Source organism: Salvelinus alpinus, chromosome 6 (genome assembly GCF_045679555.1).
Source record: "Salvelinus alpinus chromosome 6, SLU_Salpinus.1, whole genome shotgun sequence".
In the NCBI taxonomy this organism is placed as follows: Eukaryota; Metazoa; Chordata; class Actinopteri; order Salmoniformes; family Salmonidae; genus Salvelinus; species Salvelinus alpinus.
Window position 1 is genome coordinate 30,859,238 of NC_092091.1, and position 18,803 is coordinate 30,878,040.

Genomic DNA, 18,803 nt, shown 5'->3' on the forward strand with positions numbered 1-18,803 from the left:
GATAAAAGAGAATCACATTGGCCTTGCTGGTTTTCCATACCAAGCTCAGCTCTCAATATGAAGCAGTAGATTTGAATGCGTTTTTAATCAGAGATTATGATTATCCCACTTTTGAACTGACTCTGATTGGAGTCCTTGGCCAAGGCAACGCCTCCACTTTGTCCCATATTGCCCTACGTTTGTCTATGATATGTGTTCCATGATCGTTACATGCTCCACGTCTTACTTGTTGAATGTTTCTCTCCTGTATTGAGAATAACCCAACGTTTTGCTCAAGATTTACACTGACAAGTTTACTAACACACAGCTAACATGCCTTGTTTTAGGTTTTGCCCGAAACAATTTCAACCCTTGTGAGGTGGCCACATTAAATGTAACTGTTCTCACTTTGTTGTCACACACAATGCTAGACAAAATGGTTTATGTGGTTGTGCAAAGGATCAGATTAATGTTGATGCGGCAAATAAAGTTAAATCTTCCTGTTGATGACACCCAACTATGGATGTGTGTGTGTTCAAGGGGGGGGGGGGGCACAGATTGTGTTTACAAACTACTGAATTATTCATATTTGAATTGCACAAGCACTGGGTGAGTTTTGGATCTCACTCCCAAGTTTTATTTTCCTCTTCTGATTGAAGGTGACTTGCTAAACATAGCATCGTTTTTTAATTAATCTTTGAATGTGATTTTGTCAGGTTTGAAATACATTTAGTTAAATATGACAGCTCTGTCTCCAGAGACAGAACAGTGACTAGTCACATTCCATTTAATCCATGTTTAAAGATCCAGTTAAATCTCTACTTCCTGATTGGGTCTAAAAGCATTTCAACACATTTACTATGCTGGTTTAGAAACCAGTTCGAAATTGCAATTGCTTTTATGACCTATTGGCAGAGAATATGACATGTCAGCCGAGAACATGGAAATCATTTAGCAACCAAATATATATTTTTTAATGCTAATATTGATTTATGCTAATTCTTATTACACATAGGCATATGTGTCACTACCTTTAATGTTGTTATTCAATTGTCTTACAGAAAATGTATTTGCATTGTGGCTTAACATGAAGTGTTACTATTATGTTCTGTTTCTAATAATATAAGCTCAAGAATTGATCTTGGGGTGATTTGTTTTCATAAATATGTTTTTCATATTTTCAAGGCAAACTTCCTCCCAGACGGGAGGCTTTTTCAATTGAACTTTCTGTTTTTCAAAAAAGAAGGTACAATTTAACACTTGTGATAGTGCTACTTTAATTATGCATTTAATGGCCATTCCTTCAATTTTATATCCATCTGATTCATACTTAATAAACTTTGAGAATACATTTGACCAAGCCAACCAATCTGACCAACACACAAAGCCAAACATTGACTAGTAACTCTTGACTGTAATAATGCTTCATCAAATGTTGAGAACTGATTGAACTGTTGTAATCTTTCTGCCGTTAACAAAGAATGACGTTTTATTGAGCTTGGTATGTACCTAGGGACAGTTGCATGTCTAAAGTGCATTGTCAACGATCCCGCGGATGACACTTCTGATGTCATGGGCCCAAGACTAGAAGTTGGGTTCCATAAATTGGACTGAAGACTCAAGAAGGAACAGGCATGTGGTGCGGGCCATTTCTTTCTGAGTTGGACACAGGCTGTCCATGTACAGCGTAGGTCCAGGGGGGATTTGTAGGTTAGGCCCTAATTTATGCGTTTTCTGTCACCTGAAGCTGCATGGCAAATAGTCCAAGAACACAACAAAAGCACAAAGGACAATCCCTAAGGCCTAGTCAGCTCTTCCCCCTCCGAGGGCCCAAAATGTTTCTCTGTTACAGTATCCAGAGGACTGACTATTGAATGTGTGATAGAATAATGCTAGTATCCATGTCTGGTATATATCTGAAACTTGTCCCCTAAACAGGACTCAGAAACGTTCTATGTGTACAGTACCAGTCAAAAGTTTGGACACACCGACTCATTCCAGGGTTTTTCGTTATTTTTCTATTTTCTACATTACTTTAAGACATTAAGGGGCGGCAGGACGCCTCGTGGTTAGAGCGTTGGGCCAGTAAGCGAAAGATTGCTAGATCGAATCCCGAGCTGACAAGGTAAAAATAAGTCATTCTGCCCCTAAACAAGGCAGTTAAGCCACTGTTCCTAGGCCGTCATTGTAAATAATATTTTTTTCTTAACTGACTTGCCTAGTTAAATAAAGCTTAAATTAAAAAATTTAAAAATTAAGGTCAGTCAATTTGGGAACATTTCAAGAACTTTGAAAGTTTCTTCAAGTGCAGCTGCAAAAACCATCAAGGGCTATGATGAAACTGGCTCTCATGAGGACCACCACAGGAAAGAAAGACCCAGAGTTACCTCTGCTGCAGAGGACAAGTTCATCAGAGTTACCAGCCTCAGAAATTGCAGCCCAAATATATGCTTCACAGAGTTCAAGTAACAGACACATCTCAACATCAACTGTTCAGAGGAGACTGTGTCAATCAGGCCTTCATGGCCAAATCACTTAGTGGGACTATCATTTGTTTTTCAACAGGACAATGACCCAACACATCTCCAGGCTGTGTAAGGGCTATTTGACCAAGAAGGAGAGTGGAGTGTGGCATCAGATGACTTGGCCTCCACAATCAACCGACCTCAACCCAATTGAGATGATTTGGGATGAGTTGGACTGCAGAGTGAAGGAAAAGCAGCCAACAAGTGCTCAGCATATGTATAAATTCCTTCAAGATTGTTGGAAAAGCATTCCAGGTGAAGCTGGTTGAGAGAATGCCAAGAGTGTGCAAAGCTGTCATCAAGGCAAAGGGTGGCTACTAAGAATCTCAAATATATAATATATTTTGATATGTTTAACACTTTTTTGGTTACTACATGATTCCATATGTGTTATTTCATAGTTTTGATGTCTTAACTATTATTCTACAATGTAGAAAATAGTAAAAATAAAGAAAAACCCTTGAATGAGTAGGTGTGTTCAAACTTCTGACTGGTACTGTATATGATCTCTGTGGTAACTTGTATTTGTACAAGGTGAACTCTAAATTACTCTATGCAAAGGGGTTTTAAGTTCATCTCAGGAATTCTGTCTTATTTACACGGGTCTCTTCCCCCACACAAGCATTTAGATGTTCTTACACCCTGTGGAGATTGGGCCTGGTTACTCTGTAAACTTGTTATCGTGTGATTGGTCAATGGTGGTTGGTTTTGGGTTGAAGAGTTACACCTTCAGATGTTAGAAATTGAATTAAATGCCTTTGTTGTCTCTCTTATCCTGTATCCCATCCATGGAGGAAGGTTGTATGATCAATTCTCATTTCCTAGGCATCTCTTTGTTCATGCGTTGTCTTGTAAGTTAACTTTAGACTCTATATGCTTTGAATAATGCCTTGTAATGCTTGTTAATGCTTGTAACTTAAGCTTTATGCCTTGTATGTGAATTCATTCATTGTACAATATTAATTAAATATCTGCCTTTGATATAGACAATTCTCAGATCAATTCTTGCTAGTCAATGTCAACTCATTGCCTATTGCTTGCTTGTGTATTTTAATTATCTTTATGGAGTCAGATGAACATTTTAGTAGGCTAATTGCTTAGTCATGAGATATATAGAAATTAATGTAAAAATAATTAAAGCATTTCATGATTCTACTAAAAGATGTCCACCATGAAAATATTGTTGCATTTACATTGCGTAATTTATTGACAGTCTCTAATTAGCACCAGAGATAAAACTTTGTCACAGTTACACACCAGCCGACGGAAGCTAATTGGCGAAAGAAACTAGCTAGCCTAGACGACTTCAAGACACAAGCATGCTTCTTACTGTTCCTGTAGACTTCTAGTTTAGACTTCTGTAGACGCTAGTTAGCACTGGCTCATGAAACTATCTTTAACTTCCTTCATACTGGACGCAGAGACATAAAAACGGTATCCACAATAATATTCTGTTGCAGCTAGCGATGTTCATAAAATAATTATTTTTTACAAAAAAATCCCACAAAATATTTAACGAAATAAATAAATTGCAGGCCCCCTGCAGTACCCCAGTTTGAAGCTAATTTGTTGTTTGTAGCCGGCAATCAGTAGATCCTCAACAGGCAGACCAAGTGTAATGTGTAAACCCATGTTTCTCATGAACAATCAATTATTGAACTAAAAATGGTGTTGACAAAAACCTTCACTGGTGAAAAATGTACATTTATAGGTAATGTATCCAGGGAAGTGTGGATGGTTAATCATGACACATTGCCTGAATCGTAAAAGTGTCATGTTACACTAGGTTTACCTTCATGGCACTGTAGAAGAATTCCTAAGACAGATACTGAGGGGATTTCCCAAATGGTACACTATGCCCTATAGGGCTCTTATCAAAAGTAGTGCACTATGTAGGGAATAGAATGCAATTTGGGACATACAAGGACACTATGAAAGTTATTAACTATTAACACCCAGAAGAGAGGCGCTATCTTTCTTGACCTCTTTGTGATCTGTGGTGGAGAGTAAGTCTGAAGGTGTTAGCTCCACTGGTTAGAAAACGTAGTACAAATATGTTCATAGTTTCTACAAACTTCCTACTCGTGGTTTGTTAACTAGGATATATTGTTTCATTAATTAATGTCAAATATATTCCTGTGTCTGGTCAAATACCCCTTACACCCCAACATGGACACAAATTAAAAAAAATAGAAGGAAATGATAGGAAGGGGTTGCTACTGGAACTGAGTCTGTGTGTTTATATTCTAGACATCTGCCTCCCTCTCACTCTATCAAACCTCTTCCACTTCTCTGAGGCTTGGACAAACATTAGCTAGTGCTTTCACTGCTGCCCACACAGCTGCCCACACATTACTGTAGCTGTATTATTCTTCTCTCTGGGCAAGCTAACTGTACTGCTGGGGATGACTATTATAGGGCTGTTCGCTTTTTAAAAAGTTGGACAGGGAGAGTTGTAGCTTGCAGCTGTGTCATCGTTTAACCATTAAACCATAGTGGCCACCCCCTGTTTGATCCAGTTCCATCGTTGACTTTGTTCTTCTCATTAATGTCTGACCACTGGGACTTTGACTGAGCCAGCAGCACAGGAGATTCTGTCTTAGTTGTGTTCTTATCCATAGAGGATGTTGGTGAGGATCCTGGTTCTGCTCTACCTGGCGGGGGCACCAGCCCTAGCACAAACCCTCTGCCAGCCTAGTAAGTTACTCAGATTGATCTAAAGAAGACGCTTATGTCCTCACAATTTCTACTTGTTTTATTGGTTTTGTGTTTGGTTGGTTGTCATTCTTTAGTTTATATTAGTGTTACAAAATGTTATGTTTACAACTTCTTATTGTGTCCCATGTTTCTTTTAGCTAGTTCGCCAAATATCTATAGTTTAATGTAGGGAGAGAGAGACTGTGCAATACTTGTCAGCTGATCAGAGTTTTCTTGAGGAAGAAGTTCACGTGAATGAGTATGGTTATAATGAGTATTTTCATGATTTAAATGGTCTTTGATGTTGTTCAGTTGTTTATGCATTGTCATGTACTACATAGAGGTTTCTAGTTCAACAGTGAATGTTTGAGTGGACACAAAGTAAATACTGTATGGTTGTACAGATGGTTCTTTATCAGGACGGTTTGAAGAACACTTTGTGAGGGATGTCCTATTTACTGTTGGTTTCATTGTCCTGTTTCTTTTTTTTGTTTGACTATTTTTATCTATCAACCCATGTGATTCAAGCCCACATGTTTGTGTCCTCTAAAAAAAAGTGTGTTCTTGTACGCTCAATGTTTCATGGTGAATCCAAAGATTATTCAAATGTGTTTAAGACGGGGGTGAGAATCACTCATCAAGATAAGTCTTATTCTGTCTGTAGATGCATCAAATGGCTACAAAGTGCGAATCAGCATCAAAACTGCTTTGGGAAATCAGGCTGTACGTACTATGCTTACAAGTGTTCTCTCACATCATTGGTCCTTTATGAAAAGTTTTAAATACAACATTTAGAACTACATTGTGCTGGGTGATGAAATGTCCTTTTTTTGTCTGCAGTATGAATGGAATGAGAATGAAATGTTCCTTTTCCGAGCAACTATGGCCTTTGCCATGAGGAGGTACTACAAAACAGAAACGTACAAGTAAGAAAATCTACAGTTCCCTAAAAACTTGTGCCATATATTTAAACTGAAATCAAAACACGGTGTAGTACAGCATAATGTTATTTCACTTCCTGCAAAGATTAATTTCCAGCATTACTGTGTGCATATTTTATGACTTCTGTTCAAGTCAATAAAAATGTATTCCTGGTGTGTTGGTGTAATGCTGACAACATGGCATTTATGGCATTATGATGTTTGTGGGACTTTTCCAGTGTCGACAACATTATCATGTGTAATCAGACTCTGAGGGTGTCCTTCTGGTTTGTGGTGACGTCACCTGAAAACTCCACCATGCTTATTCCTAATGCAGATGTGGAGAAAGCTGTGAGGTAATTTCTTGGTCTACTTTAAAAGGAAAATATCCTGGTATACACCTGTAGATGAACTGAACTCTGAAGTAAAAAGGTGAACGTAAACAGCCACCTGAGTATCTGATGGATAAAACAGAAAATAGATATTATGCTTACAATCTGAACCACAAGGCAAGTGGTATTTACACAGATTCAGAGACCTGTAAAAGATGAGATTTACCAATTGGACCTAAAGTAACCCATTCTATGTCCAACAGCATGTCAAGGCATCGCATCAACAACGCCTTCCTCCTGACAGATAGGACCCTGGAGTTTCTGGGCATCCACCCCACACTAGCAGCGCCAGTCAACCCTGACACCCCTCCCTGGCTCATCGTGTTTGGAGTGGTCATAGGGGCTGTGTTTGCTGGAATCATCGCCCTGCTCGTATCCTCTCTGCTTCAAAAGAGACGGTGAGTCCACCCTTTGACAATACTTCTGTCTCTCTGTTGATAATGCTGTGATTTGTTATTGAACTATGGCTCATTCTAACCTAGGAAAGAGAAAGGGATGATGGAGGATGGACAGGATGAAGAGGACAGGCAGATGAAAGGAGTGGAAAATGACAACGTCCTGGACGGCATCTACAACAGAGGATTCACAGATGATGATCGCTTCACAAAGCTGTAATGGCTTCCCCTGTAAAATGCTACCAAGCAAGCACAGGATGGGCCAAGAGACATTAAAAACCATTACAAATAGACTTTTATGCACTGTGTCTACAGTTTAAAACTGCATTTGCTGTTTATTTTGGTTGTGTTTAAAACGATTTTGTGCCCAATAGAAATAAATGGTAAATAATGTATTGTGCCATTTTGGAGTCATTTTTATTGTAAATAAGAATAGAATATGTTTTTAAACACTTCTACATTAATGTGGATGCTACCATTTCTATTGGGCACAAAATAATCTGAAAGACAACCAAAACAAACAGCAAATGCATTCAACAAGTTTGTAAAGTCACAAGCTTGATGTAATCATTGCATGGTAGGAATATGGGACCAAAAACGAAACTTTGGACTACTTTTAATAATACACATACGTATAAGTGAATTTGTCCCAATACTTTTGGTCCCCTAAAATGGGGGCGACTATGTACAAAAAGCGCTGTAATTTCTAAATGGATCACCCAAAAGTGATGGAAATACCCACAAATTAAAGCTGACAGTCTGCACTTTAACCTCATAGTCATTGTATAATTTCAAATCCAAAGTGCTGGAGTACAGAGCCAAAACAACCACAAATGTGTCACTGTCCCAATACCTTAGAGCTCACTGCAAGTTTTTAAAAAACTGCTTTGAGATAGGCTATAGCGAACACAACACCTTTCAGTTCTGTTTTATCCATGGCTTTAGTTAAGCATTTCTGCAAACCGAGTAGGTGGCATCTGGTCAACAATTTTAATGTATATTTCAAATGGTCAAATAATAGAATCCCTTAATAAACAGTGATCTTGTTCATTTAGAAATCATGAGTACTTCTTCTCAATCACAAATCTGAAAATAATGAAAATGTAGCAACAGAGAGGAACAAATATATCTGAGAGGGAGGAGAACCACCATGATAATTGATTTACATGTAACTAAGAAATGATTGATGTAATGTCTTCGGTAGCTCCAGCATCTAGTTAAGTGTTAACCACCTATTCAAGTTTTTTACTGCTTTGTTTTGCACAATGTGATCAAATGAAGAAGAACACCAGAACAGATGGGTTTAAATGTTGAATATGTACATTTCCAGTCATTCTTTTAAAGAGCACCCATTTTGATTTTATATTGTTTGTTTTGAAAATCTATTGTGTGAATCAGAGGAAATACAAACAAACTGTAATTTAGATATGTCTCTTCCTTGGCTATTGCAGAATCTCTCTTCCAACCTGTTGAGATTAAAACAGGTTAAACATCATTAAGGACGACCTATTTATTCAGCTACAGCACATGGAGAATGATTAAAGGGAACGGGGGATACCTAGTCAGTTGTAAAACGGAATGCCTTCAACTGAAATGTGTCTTCCGAAATTTAACCCAACCCCTCTGAATCAGAGAGGTGCTGGGGGCTGCCATAAATCGACATCCACGTCTTCGGTGCCCGGGGAACAGTGGGTTAACTGCCTTGCTCAGTGGCAGAACGACAGATTTTTACCTTGTCATGGACACATGATGGAACACAGAAACACATTCAGTCAGTGCCTGCAATTACACATGCATATGTGGTAGATGCGGTGTCAAATGTAACACGATTTGAATTTTACACGCTGTTCTAAACCAGTTCCTCAGTAATAATTAAATGGCTAAATAGGTGGTTCTTATCTTCCTTAAATATCTCTGATGGGTAGGTCTTCTACCAGTTCCAGCTCTGGTAGTGGAACACACAAGGTCCTTTAATTTATTTTGATCAAATGTAGCATCAGCAACTCTAATGCAGCTGGCAACAAACTCAAGTGTGCTGCTCAAGTGCCTTTGATCCCTCACCAGAAAGGACAACATGTTACAAGGGGAAAGCTTCTGTGATTAATTGATTTGAGAAGACCACAACAACCACATTGGAAATTGACAGTGTAAGCTAGCTAGTCCTACAATTTTGATGATTCAATCTGGGGATTGTTATTAGCATTTCATTAATATATAATTGAAAATGTAACTTCTTAACTCAGGAAATAGCTAGCTATGTCTAAAAGTTTGTTGTTTTGTCCTGGGTAAATTGAAAAGCTAGCTAACTAGATACACTGTATATCTAACTGTAGCTAGCTAGCTAACATTAGATAGCCACGTAGCTAACTAGCTATGTTCAATAAAGTTAAAGAGAAAGAACACTGACAAATATCATACCTAGCTAAAACCAGAGCAGGAAAAGAAGACTGTCACAGCTAAAGTAGTGTCTAGCTAACTGTCATGTGTTTCGGTCTGTTTCTGTACCTGTCATCCTCCATCTCTCAGATTATACTCTTTGGCCCTTCTGGGTAGATACCCATGTGGACCCACCACTTCAAAGGCAATGTGTGAGTTTCCTGATCAAAAATCGTGAAATTGATTGATGAGTTGCAAGCTAGTGATGGCTTTAGGCTATGTTCTTCTCTAAATCCTCTCCAATTCTTACACAAATTACATTTCAGCCATGTCTTTGCAGATTTCTAATAATATCACAACTTTCCCTACAGGGGAGTGGTGTTGGATGCAAGGAGAGAAAATCTAACTGTACCAAGAAACAATGGACGTACTCACTTCTCTACATGACCAGGGGATCCAGATTGGAGTGGCATCACGGTTAGTTCACACAGGGATCAACTGCATGCTATTTTATTTTATAATCTGATTAAATATCTATGTAAAACTTGTTTAGACAATGGCAATTTCTGTTATTAGCCTCTAGATTGGTAATTCTTTGAAATAACATGCCAGCATTGTAAATTATTTAAATGTTCCTTCTATTCCCCAGCACAGGGGAGGTGGATGGAGCCAATCAGCTGTTGTCCCTCTTCAATCTCAACCAATACATATCCTTCAAGGAAATATACCCATGGTCAAAGGTCCCTTACTTCAAAAAGTACGTATCTAAACTTGAGATTATGCGACCACTGCCACCGGTCCTGAACGAATCTTCTGTCTTCAACACGAATACTGTTAGTTGGAGAATGGAAGTGTGTGTTTGTGTGTTTCAAATCAAATCACATTTTATTAGGCACATGCTTCATAAACAACAGGTGTAGACTAACAGTGAAATCCTTACTTATGGGCCCTTCCCAACAATGCAGAGAGAGAGAAAATAGAGAAAAGTCATAACACGTCATAATAAAAGTAATAATAAATACCCAATGAGTAACGATAACTTGGCTATATAGACACAGGGTACTAGTACCGGGTCGATGTGCAGGGGTACATGGTAATTGAGGTAGATATGTACATAGAACTATGAATAAAGTGACAAGGCAACAGGATAGATAATAAACAGTGGCAGCAGGGTATGTGATGAGTCAAGAGTTAGTGCAGAAAGGGTCAATGCACATAGTCCGGTTAGCTATTTGGTTAACTATTTAGCTAACTATTTAGCAGTCTTATGGCTTAGGGGTAGAAGCTGCTCAAGGTCTTGTTGGTTCAAGACTTGGTGCATCGTTACTGCTTGCCGTGCAGTAGCAGAGAGAACCGTATATGACTTGGGTGGCTGGAGACTTTGACCATTTTTAAGGCCTTCCTCTGACACTGCCTAGTATACAGGTCCTGGGTGGCAGGGAGCTCGGCTCCAGTGATGTACGCATTACCCTCCATAGGGCCTTGAGGTCAGATGCCAAGCTGTTGACATACCAAGCGGTGATGCAGCCAGACAAGATGCTCTCAATGGTGCAGCTGTAGAATGTTTTGAGGATCTGAGGACCCAATGCCAATTACTTTCAGCCTCCTGAGGGGGAAGAGGCATTGTCATGCCCTCTTCACGATTGTGTTGGTGTGTGTGGACCATGATAGATCCTTAGTGATGTGGACACCGAGGAACTTGAAGCTCTCGACCCGCTCCACTACAGCCCTGTCAATGTGAATGGGCCGTGCTTTGCCCTCTGTTTCCTGTAGTCCACGATCAGCTCATTTGTCTTGCTGACGTTGAGGGAGAGGTTGTTGTCCTGGCACCACCTCCTCCCTACAGGCTGTCTCATCATCGTCGGTGATCAGGGCTACCACCGCCGTGTCGTCAGCAAACTTGATGTTGATGGAGTCGTGGGGGGCAACAGGGAGTACAGGAAGGGACTAAGCACGCAACCCTGAGGGGCCCCTGTGTTGAGGGTCAGCGTGGCTGATATGTTGTTGCCTACCCTCATCCCCTGGAGGCGGCCCGTCAGGAAGTCCAGGATCCAGTTGCAGAGGGAGATGTTCAGTCCCAGGGTCCTTAGGTTAGTGATGAGCTTGGATGGTACTATGGTGTTGAATGCTGAGCTGTAGTCAATGAACAACATTCTCACATATGTGTTCCTCTTGTCCAGGTGGGAGAGGGCAGTGTGGAGTCCAATACAAATTGCCTTATCTGTGGATCTGTTCGGGGCGGTGTGTGAATTGGAGTGGGTCCAGGGTATCTGGGATGATGGTGTTGATGTGAGACATGACCAGCCTTTCAAAGTGTTTCATGGCTACAGATGTGAGTGCTACAGGGCTATTGTCATTTAGACAGATTACCTTGGTGTTCTTGGGCACAGGGACTATGGTGGTCTGCTTAAAACACGTAGGTATAACAGACTGGGCCAGGGAAAGGTTGAAAAATGTCAGTGAAGACACTTGTCATTGGTCAGTGCATGCTCTGACTATGCGTCCAGGTAATCCGTCTGTTCTTGTGAATGTTGACCTGTTTAAAAGGTCTTACTCACATCGGCTTCAGAGAACGTGATCACATAGTTGTCCGGAACAGTTGTTGCTCTTATATCATGCTTGCCTCAAAGCTGCCATACAAGGCATTTAGCTCGTCTGGTAGGCTCACAACTGGGTTTCCCTTTGTAATCCGTGATAGTTTGCAAGCCCTGCCACATCCGAGGAGCATCAGAGCCGGGGTAGTAGGATTCGTTTTTAGTCCTGTATTTTTGCTTTGCCTGTTTGATGGCTTGTCGGAGGTCGTAGTGGGAGGATAGAGTTACGGTCAGATTTGCCAAATGGAGGGCGAAAGAGCTTTGTAATCGTTTGTGTGTGTGGAGTAAATGTGATCTAGAGTTTAGTCTCCTCTAGTTGCACATGTGACATACTTGCAGAAATGAGGTAAAACCAATTTCAGTTTCCATGCATTAAAATCACCGGCCACTAGGAGCCCCTCCTATGGATGAGCATTTTATTGTTTGCTTATGTCCTATACAGTTTGTTCAGTGCGGTCTTAGTGCCAGCATCGATTTGTGGTGATAAATAGATATATAATATAGATGAAAACTCTCTTGTTAAATACACTGAACAAAAATATAAAGGCAACATGTAAAGTGTTGGTCCCATGTTTGAGCTAAAATAAAATATCCCAGAAATTGTCCATACTGCACAAAAAGATTATTTCTCAAATCTTGTGCACACATTTGTTTACACCCCTGTTAGTGAGCATTTCTCCTTCGCTAAGATAATCCACCTGACATGTGTGGCATATCAAGAAGCTGATTAAACAGCATGATCATTACACAGGTGCACTTTGAGCTGGGGACAATAAAAGACCACTAAAATGTGCAGTTTTGTCACACAACACAATGTCACAGATGTCTCAAGTTGAGGTAGCATGCAATTGGCATGTTGACTGCAGGAATGTCCACCAGAGCTGTTGCCAGATAATTTAATGTTCATTTCTCTACCATAAGCTGCCTTCAACATAATTTAAAAGAATTTGGCAGTATGTCCAACTGGCAGACCACGTGTATGATGTCATGTGGGCGAGCGGTTTGCTGATGTCAACGTTGTGAACAGAGTGCCACATGGTGGAGGTGGGGTTATGGTATGGGCAGGCATAAGCTACAGACAACGAATACAATTGCATTTTATCTATGGCAATTTGAATTCACAGAGATACAGTGATGAGATCCTGAGGCCCATTGTCGTGCCTGTCATCTGCCGCCATCACCTCATGTTTCAGCATGATAATGCACGGCCCCATGTCGCAAGGATCTATACACAATTTCTGGATGCTAAAAATGTCCCAGTTCCTCCATGGCCTGCATACTCACCAAACATGTCCCCCATTGAGCATGTTTGGGATGTTCTGGACCAACGTTTATGACAGCGTATTCCAGTTTCCACCGATATCCAACAACTTCGTACAGCCATTGAAGAGGAGTGGGACAACATTCCACAGCCCACAATCAACAGCCTGATCCACTCTTTGCGAAGGAGATGTGGGGTGGTCACATCAGATACTGACTGGTTTTCTGATCCACGCCCCTACATTTAAAAAAAAGGTATCTGTGACCAATAGATGCATATCTGCATTCCCAGTCATGTGAAATCCAAAGATTAGGGCCTAATGAATTTATTTCAATTGACTGATTTCCTTATATGAACTGTAACTCACTAAAATCTATTTTTTTTGGGCATTTATATTTTTGTCCAGTATATTATGGTCTACAGCTAATCATGACGGAATCTAACTCATGCGAGCAGAACCTTGAGACTTCCTTATTAGATATCGAGCACCAGCTGAAAGACATACCCCTCCCCTCCTAACCTTACCCGACGCTGCTGTACGGTCTTGACGATGCATAGAAAAACTAGCTAGATGTGTATTATCCATGTCCTTGTTCAGCCACGAATCAGAGAAACATAGGATATTACAGTTCAGGTCCCATTGATAGAATAGTTTAAAACAGAGCTTGTCCAATTTGTTCTCCAGTGATTGTACTGTATGTTCGCCAATAGAACGGAGGATAGAGGTAGATTATTTATACGCCAACATAGTTTCGATAGGGTGCCCACATGCTGGCCTCTCTTACGCCGCCTTTTCCTTTTCCGAGTCTCGATGTTTAGTCCCTGGTCCGGGGTGTGCAGTATTTCCTGCGTCGCCGACTCGAGAAGAAATCTTCATTCAAATCGAGGTTAGTGACAGCTGTCCAGAAGCGGTTTTGGGTCATAGGAAACGATGGCAGAAACATTATGTACAAAAATTATGCAAAAAAAACACGCACTATAGCAGAAACGGCAGCTATCCTTTTCGGCGACATTCTTTCATGTTTGTGTTTATGCTTGGGTAACTGGTCGTCAAAGTGTGTTTGTAGTGGAACTCACTGTCATTGTGTCTTTGTTCAGGCTCCAGGCAGACAGTGGATTCAAGTTTCAGTGAGATGACTTTCTTTGATGCTGAACATAGGAACATCAAAGACATCATTCGACTAGGTACTTTCCACCTCCATAAAGTATATAAACTCAAACCAATTTATAACTTCATGAAGTCCACTCTAACTTCCAAAGTCATTAAAATACATACACAACAGAGAAAATATATCGATGATTTCAAAATGATTCTATACCATGAGAGTGTCATGACAGCTGTTTTGGAGTATAGCAACTTAGCAAGTGTTACGAACTGGCTCGTAGCCTGTAACAAAAAGGGAGACAACGTGGAGATATATTTTTATTATATAAAGTCAACTAAACTCAGCAAAAAAAGAAACGTCCTCTCACTGAGAGGTTTATTTTCAGAACATAACAAGATTCAACAACTGAGACATAAACTGAACAAGTTCCACAGACATGTGACTAACAGAAATGGAATAATGTGTCCCTGAACAAAGGGGGGGTCAAAATCAAAAGTACCAGTTAGTGTCTGGTGTGGCCACCAGCTGCATTAAGTACTGCAGTGCATCTCCTCCTCGTGGACTGCACCAGATTTGACAGTTCTTGCTGTGAGATATTACCCCACTCTTCCACCAAGGCACCTGCAAGTTCCCGGACATTTCTGGGGGTAATGGCCCTAGCCCTCACCCTCCGATCCAACAGGTCCCAGACGTGCTCAATGGCATTGAGATCCGGGCTCTTCGCTGGCCAAGGTAGAACACTGACATTCTTGTCTTGCAGGAAATCATGCACAGAACGAGCAGAATGGCTGATGGCATTGCCATGCTTGAGGGTCATGTCAGGATGAGCCTGCAGGAAGAGGACCACATGAGGGAGGAGGATGTCTTCCCTGTAACACACAGCGTTGAGATTGCCTGCAACACACAGCGTTGAGATTGCCTGCAATGACAACAAGCTCAGTCCGATGATGCTGTGACACACCGCCCCAGACCATGACAGACCCTCCACCTCCATATCGATCCCACTCCAGAGTACAGGCCTCGGTGTAACGCTCATTCCTTCGACGATTAACGAGAATCCGACCATCACCCCTGGTGAGACAAAACCGCGACTCGTCAGTATAGAGCACTTTTTGCCAGTCCTGTCTGGTCCAGCGGTGGTGGGTTTGTGCCCATAGACTACGTTGTTGCCGGTGAAGTCTGGTGAGGACCTGCCTTACAGCAGGCATACAAGCCCTCAGTCCAGCCTCTCTCAGTCTATTGCAGACAGTCTGAGCACTGATGGGGAGATTGTGCGTTCCTGGTGTAACTCGGGCAGTTATTGTTGCCATCCTGTACCTGTACTGCAGGTGTGATGTTCGGATGTACCGATCCTGTGCAGGTGTTGTTACACGTGGTCTGCCACTGCGAGGATGATCAGCTGTCCATCCTGTCTCCCTGTAGCGCTGTCTTAGGCGTCTCACAGTACAGACATTGCAATTTATTGCCCTGGCCACATCTACTGGGTTCTGCAAAGCCACTTTTGTGAGTCAAAACTCATCCGCCAAAACCGCAGCTTCAAAGACAGCCTTCACTTTTCGTTCGCTAATATACATGGCTATTCGATCAGGGATTGTGTCCTTAAATTGCTCTAGCATAATCAGATCACACAGCCCCTGGAAAGTCGTAACCGCAGAGGCAGAACACCAGCGATTAATCTGTGAAGATAACTCTCGCACAAACTCAATATGAGTCTGTTTATCAGCCCTTTTTAAAGTTCTAAATCATTGGCGGTAAGCCTCAGGAACCAATTCGTAAATCTGTAGCACAGCCATTTTAACCTTAGCATAGCTGAGACTGTCGGCTACACCAAGAGCTGAATATGCTTCCTGCGCTTTACCAGTCAACACACACTGCAACATTAAAGTGAGATCAGAATTAGGCCAACTCCTAGCGCCAGCAACAGACTCAAACAACGAAAATAAGTCTTAGGGTCCTTCTCATTAAATTTTGTCAACAGCTGTAAGTTTCCAACAATATCATGTGTCCGGGGCACGACCGAGAGACGAGCGACCCCTAGCTAAATCAGGGTCACCTTCCCTAAGCAAACTCTCCCCCGAGAGCTTTCCTTCTCTAACCAATTCTAGCTGCTCTTGTTGCAGCTTGATTTTAGCATGCTCCAAATCCTGTTTAAATTCCTTTTCATGCTTAACACAATCAGCATGCTCCAAATCCTGTTTAAGTTCCAATTCCTTTCCATGCTTAACACGATCATGCTCTAGCTGTAACAGCTGATAAAAAAGACTACTAGGGCTAACAGATGGAACGGACAATGTAGCGAAATGGGAAGACGGCTTAGGGGGGTGGCGATTCCTCAGCAGAGTCTGCCCCAGTGATACCTACGAGTATGCCAATCTCCATCAGCTTGGCCTTCAATATCAACCTAACATCATTTTTTGACGTATTTCACTCATTTCAACCTAGTAGTGTTCAGCGATATTCAACAGCTGTTCTTTAGTACATAATTCTAACAGTTCCTCTGATGGAGCGCGAATGAACTCGTCTACATTAGACGCCATAGTCACAAGTAACTGCAAAAAAAAAATGTTGCTCTGCCCCTCTGCTGAGCACACCAGACCGAACCACAACAAGAGAAGCACCAATCAAACTGGGCACCACAGGAGAGAGATGAGATATATCAGGAGCTTCTCCAAATCCTACAATAACGCAACCCTAGTCTTAGTGCAGATTTGCGGTGCCCAACGTATTCCAAAGTGGAACATGTCGCTAGGCCTAACAGGGGAAAAGACAGGCTATAGCTTCGGGTCGCAAATAGCACTACCCTACCCGAATCTCCCACTGAGGTACACAGGTGATTGAACTGACCTCCTCGGACCGATGTCCCAACCGCGAGTAGAGCAAGAGCTTCCAGCCTGGGCAGGGGCCTGGAAACTAACCAATGTTACTCTCTAACGCAGCATACAACCAACTAACCACCGCAGTGGCAAGTTTACCAAACAAAGGCAACCAACCCTGGGCACCAAACAGCGCAAATCAAAGAAAGTTTTAACAAGAGATGCAAACATAGCACCTATAGTGTTAATCAAACACTGACTTCATGTTTTCTCCCAAACAAAATACTCATACCAGTTAGCCTAACGACACAAGTATTAGTCCTACTTACATACTTTCCAAGCCTGTTTGATAACATCATCGGACAACACTTATAACCAACACTTATAAGACTAGGCAGTGAATATCAACCAAAGTGCATCCCAATTAACATTAACCCATCATAATGCAACAAAATACTATACGCCAAAATGTCTAGCATCCAACCTTATGATCCCGGACGAGCCCCCACTTGTTACACACCGGCTCGTAGCCCGTAACAAAGAGGGAGACAAACATTTTCATTAAATAAAGTAAACTATATCCAAGTAATAATGGAATGTGTAGTCAGTAGTGTGAGTGGATGCGTGCACAGATGGTGATAATGAGGGGTGTTGAGAGATGCCAAAACAAATGAACATAAAGAAGCCTCGAATGCCACAACCAAAAATAACAGTGTGTCTGCATGAAGAGAGTCTCCTCAATGTATGGGGGAAAGGTGTATTTATCCCTGGGACCTGGGCCCAGGTGTGTCCCATTTCGCTGACGACCCTCCCGGCTCCGCCCACCGACAAGAGCAAAGAGAAAGAATTTGGCAGACAGAGTGGGAGGGTCGTTACACAAGTATGTTGCATAAATCGTTCATTCCCAAAGGAGATAACAAGACAAGTAACTTTACTTTAATTTGTGCAGTGTGTTCTGGTTCCGAAAGGAGTGGCTATGAGACTAGTGGTTGAAGAGATTCTACAGTTCTCCCAGGGTGCAAAATGAGTACTTGAGGACAGTTGATGCATTGATGCAATGCATAGACTTGACCTCTGTGGGCAGTGTTGCACTGCCACAAACCTAAATATCAGCACTTCACTGTTTTCAACATTACTACACTTTTAATGTGTCTAACCAACATAATGTTGGTTCAGATTGGCCAGAGCCATGCAATATATGTGTTTTATACTGTATAAAACACAACTGTACATAGTCATGGTAATAATTTCCCTCATATTTTGTTATCTCTTTGTCATTAGTTTGGTATTAATGTAAATACTCAACTCGTCCTATCTTTCATTTACTGTTAGGACCATTCTCTCATTGGGCCCTAGACTATTCATTCACAGTTTTCTTTTATTCCTCTTTCTCATTGCCATCTCTGTTCTTCTTGTAAGCCCCGGGTCAATCTCCACACCTCATTTTTCACCCCAAAGAGCTATAGATTGTTTGTCAAATTTCTCAAGTTCAAATCGAATTCTCATTAAGATAGTTGGTTGATTAAGATTTAATTTCCCCTGGTTAGCCTGGTGGGATGAACAAACAGCAGTTTGGCCAAGGCCCCAGGTCTCTGCTAAATTTAGTCATCACACAGTAATCGAAAAATTCTAAAAGCAATTTGTTTTTGCAATAGTAGTACAAATGAGCCGTACAGTGTTATCTCAATCTCAATATCTTTTGGGGGAGATATTGATAGGTGGTCATATGAATCATTCTTTAGTTA

General features: G+C 41.3%; 1 protein-coding gene and 1 pseudogene across 1 annotated transcript; both read left to right on the plus strand.

The window, feature by feature from the left end:
* Nucleotides 1-3,292: 3,292 nt before the first annotated feature.
* LOC139578549 (collectrin-like) lies at nt 3,293-8,403 on the plus strand. Its single transcript, XM_071406291.1, has 7 exons — nt 3,293-3,355; nt 5,126-5,201; nt 5,866-5,924; nt 6,042-6,127; nt 6,361-6,477; nt 6,717-6,911; nt 6,996-8,403. The coding sequence occupies exons 1-7, from the start codon at nt 3,293-3,295 to the stop codon at nt 7,126-7,128; spliced, it is 729 nt and encodes a 242-aa protein (XP_071262392.1). The 3' UTR covers nt 7,129-8,403.
* LOC139579678 (magnesium-dependent phosphatase 1-like) lies at nt 7,592-18,085 on the plus strand (annotated as a pseudogene).
* Nucleotides 18,086-18,803: the final 718 nt, after the last annotated feature.

Excerpts from the sequence above, each read along its gene's own strand:
- LOC139578549 (XM_071406291.1), top strand. The coding sequence starts at position 3,293 with ATGGAGGAAGGTTGTATGATCAATTCTCATTTCCTAGGCATCTCTTTG. Across the intron at positions 5,925-6,041 it reads CTGCTTTGGGAAATCAGGCT|TATGAATGGAATGAGAATGA; the intron begins GTACGTACTATG and ends TTTTGTCTGCAG. Across the intron at positions 6,128-6,360 it reads TACAAAACAGAAACGTACAA|TGTCGACAACATTATCATGT; the intron begins GTAAGAAAATCT and ends GGACTTTTCCAG.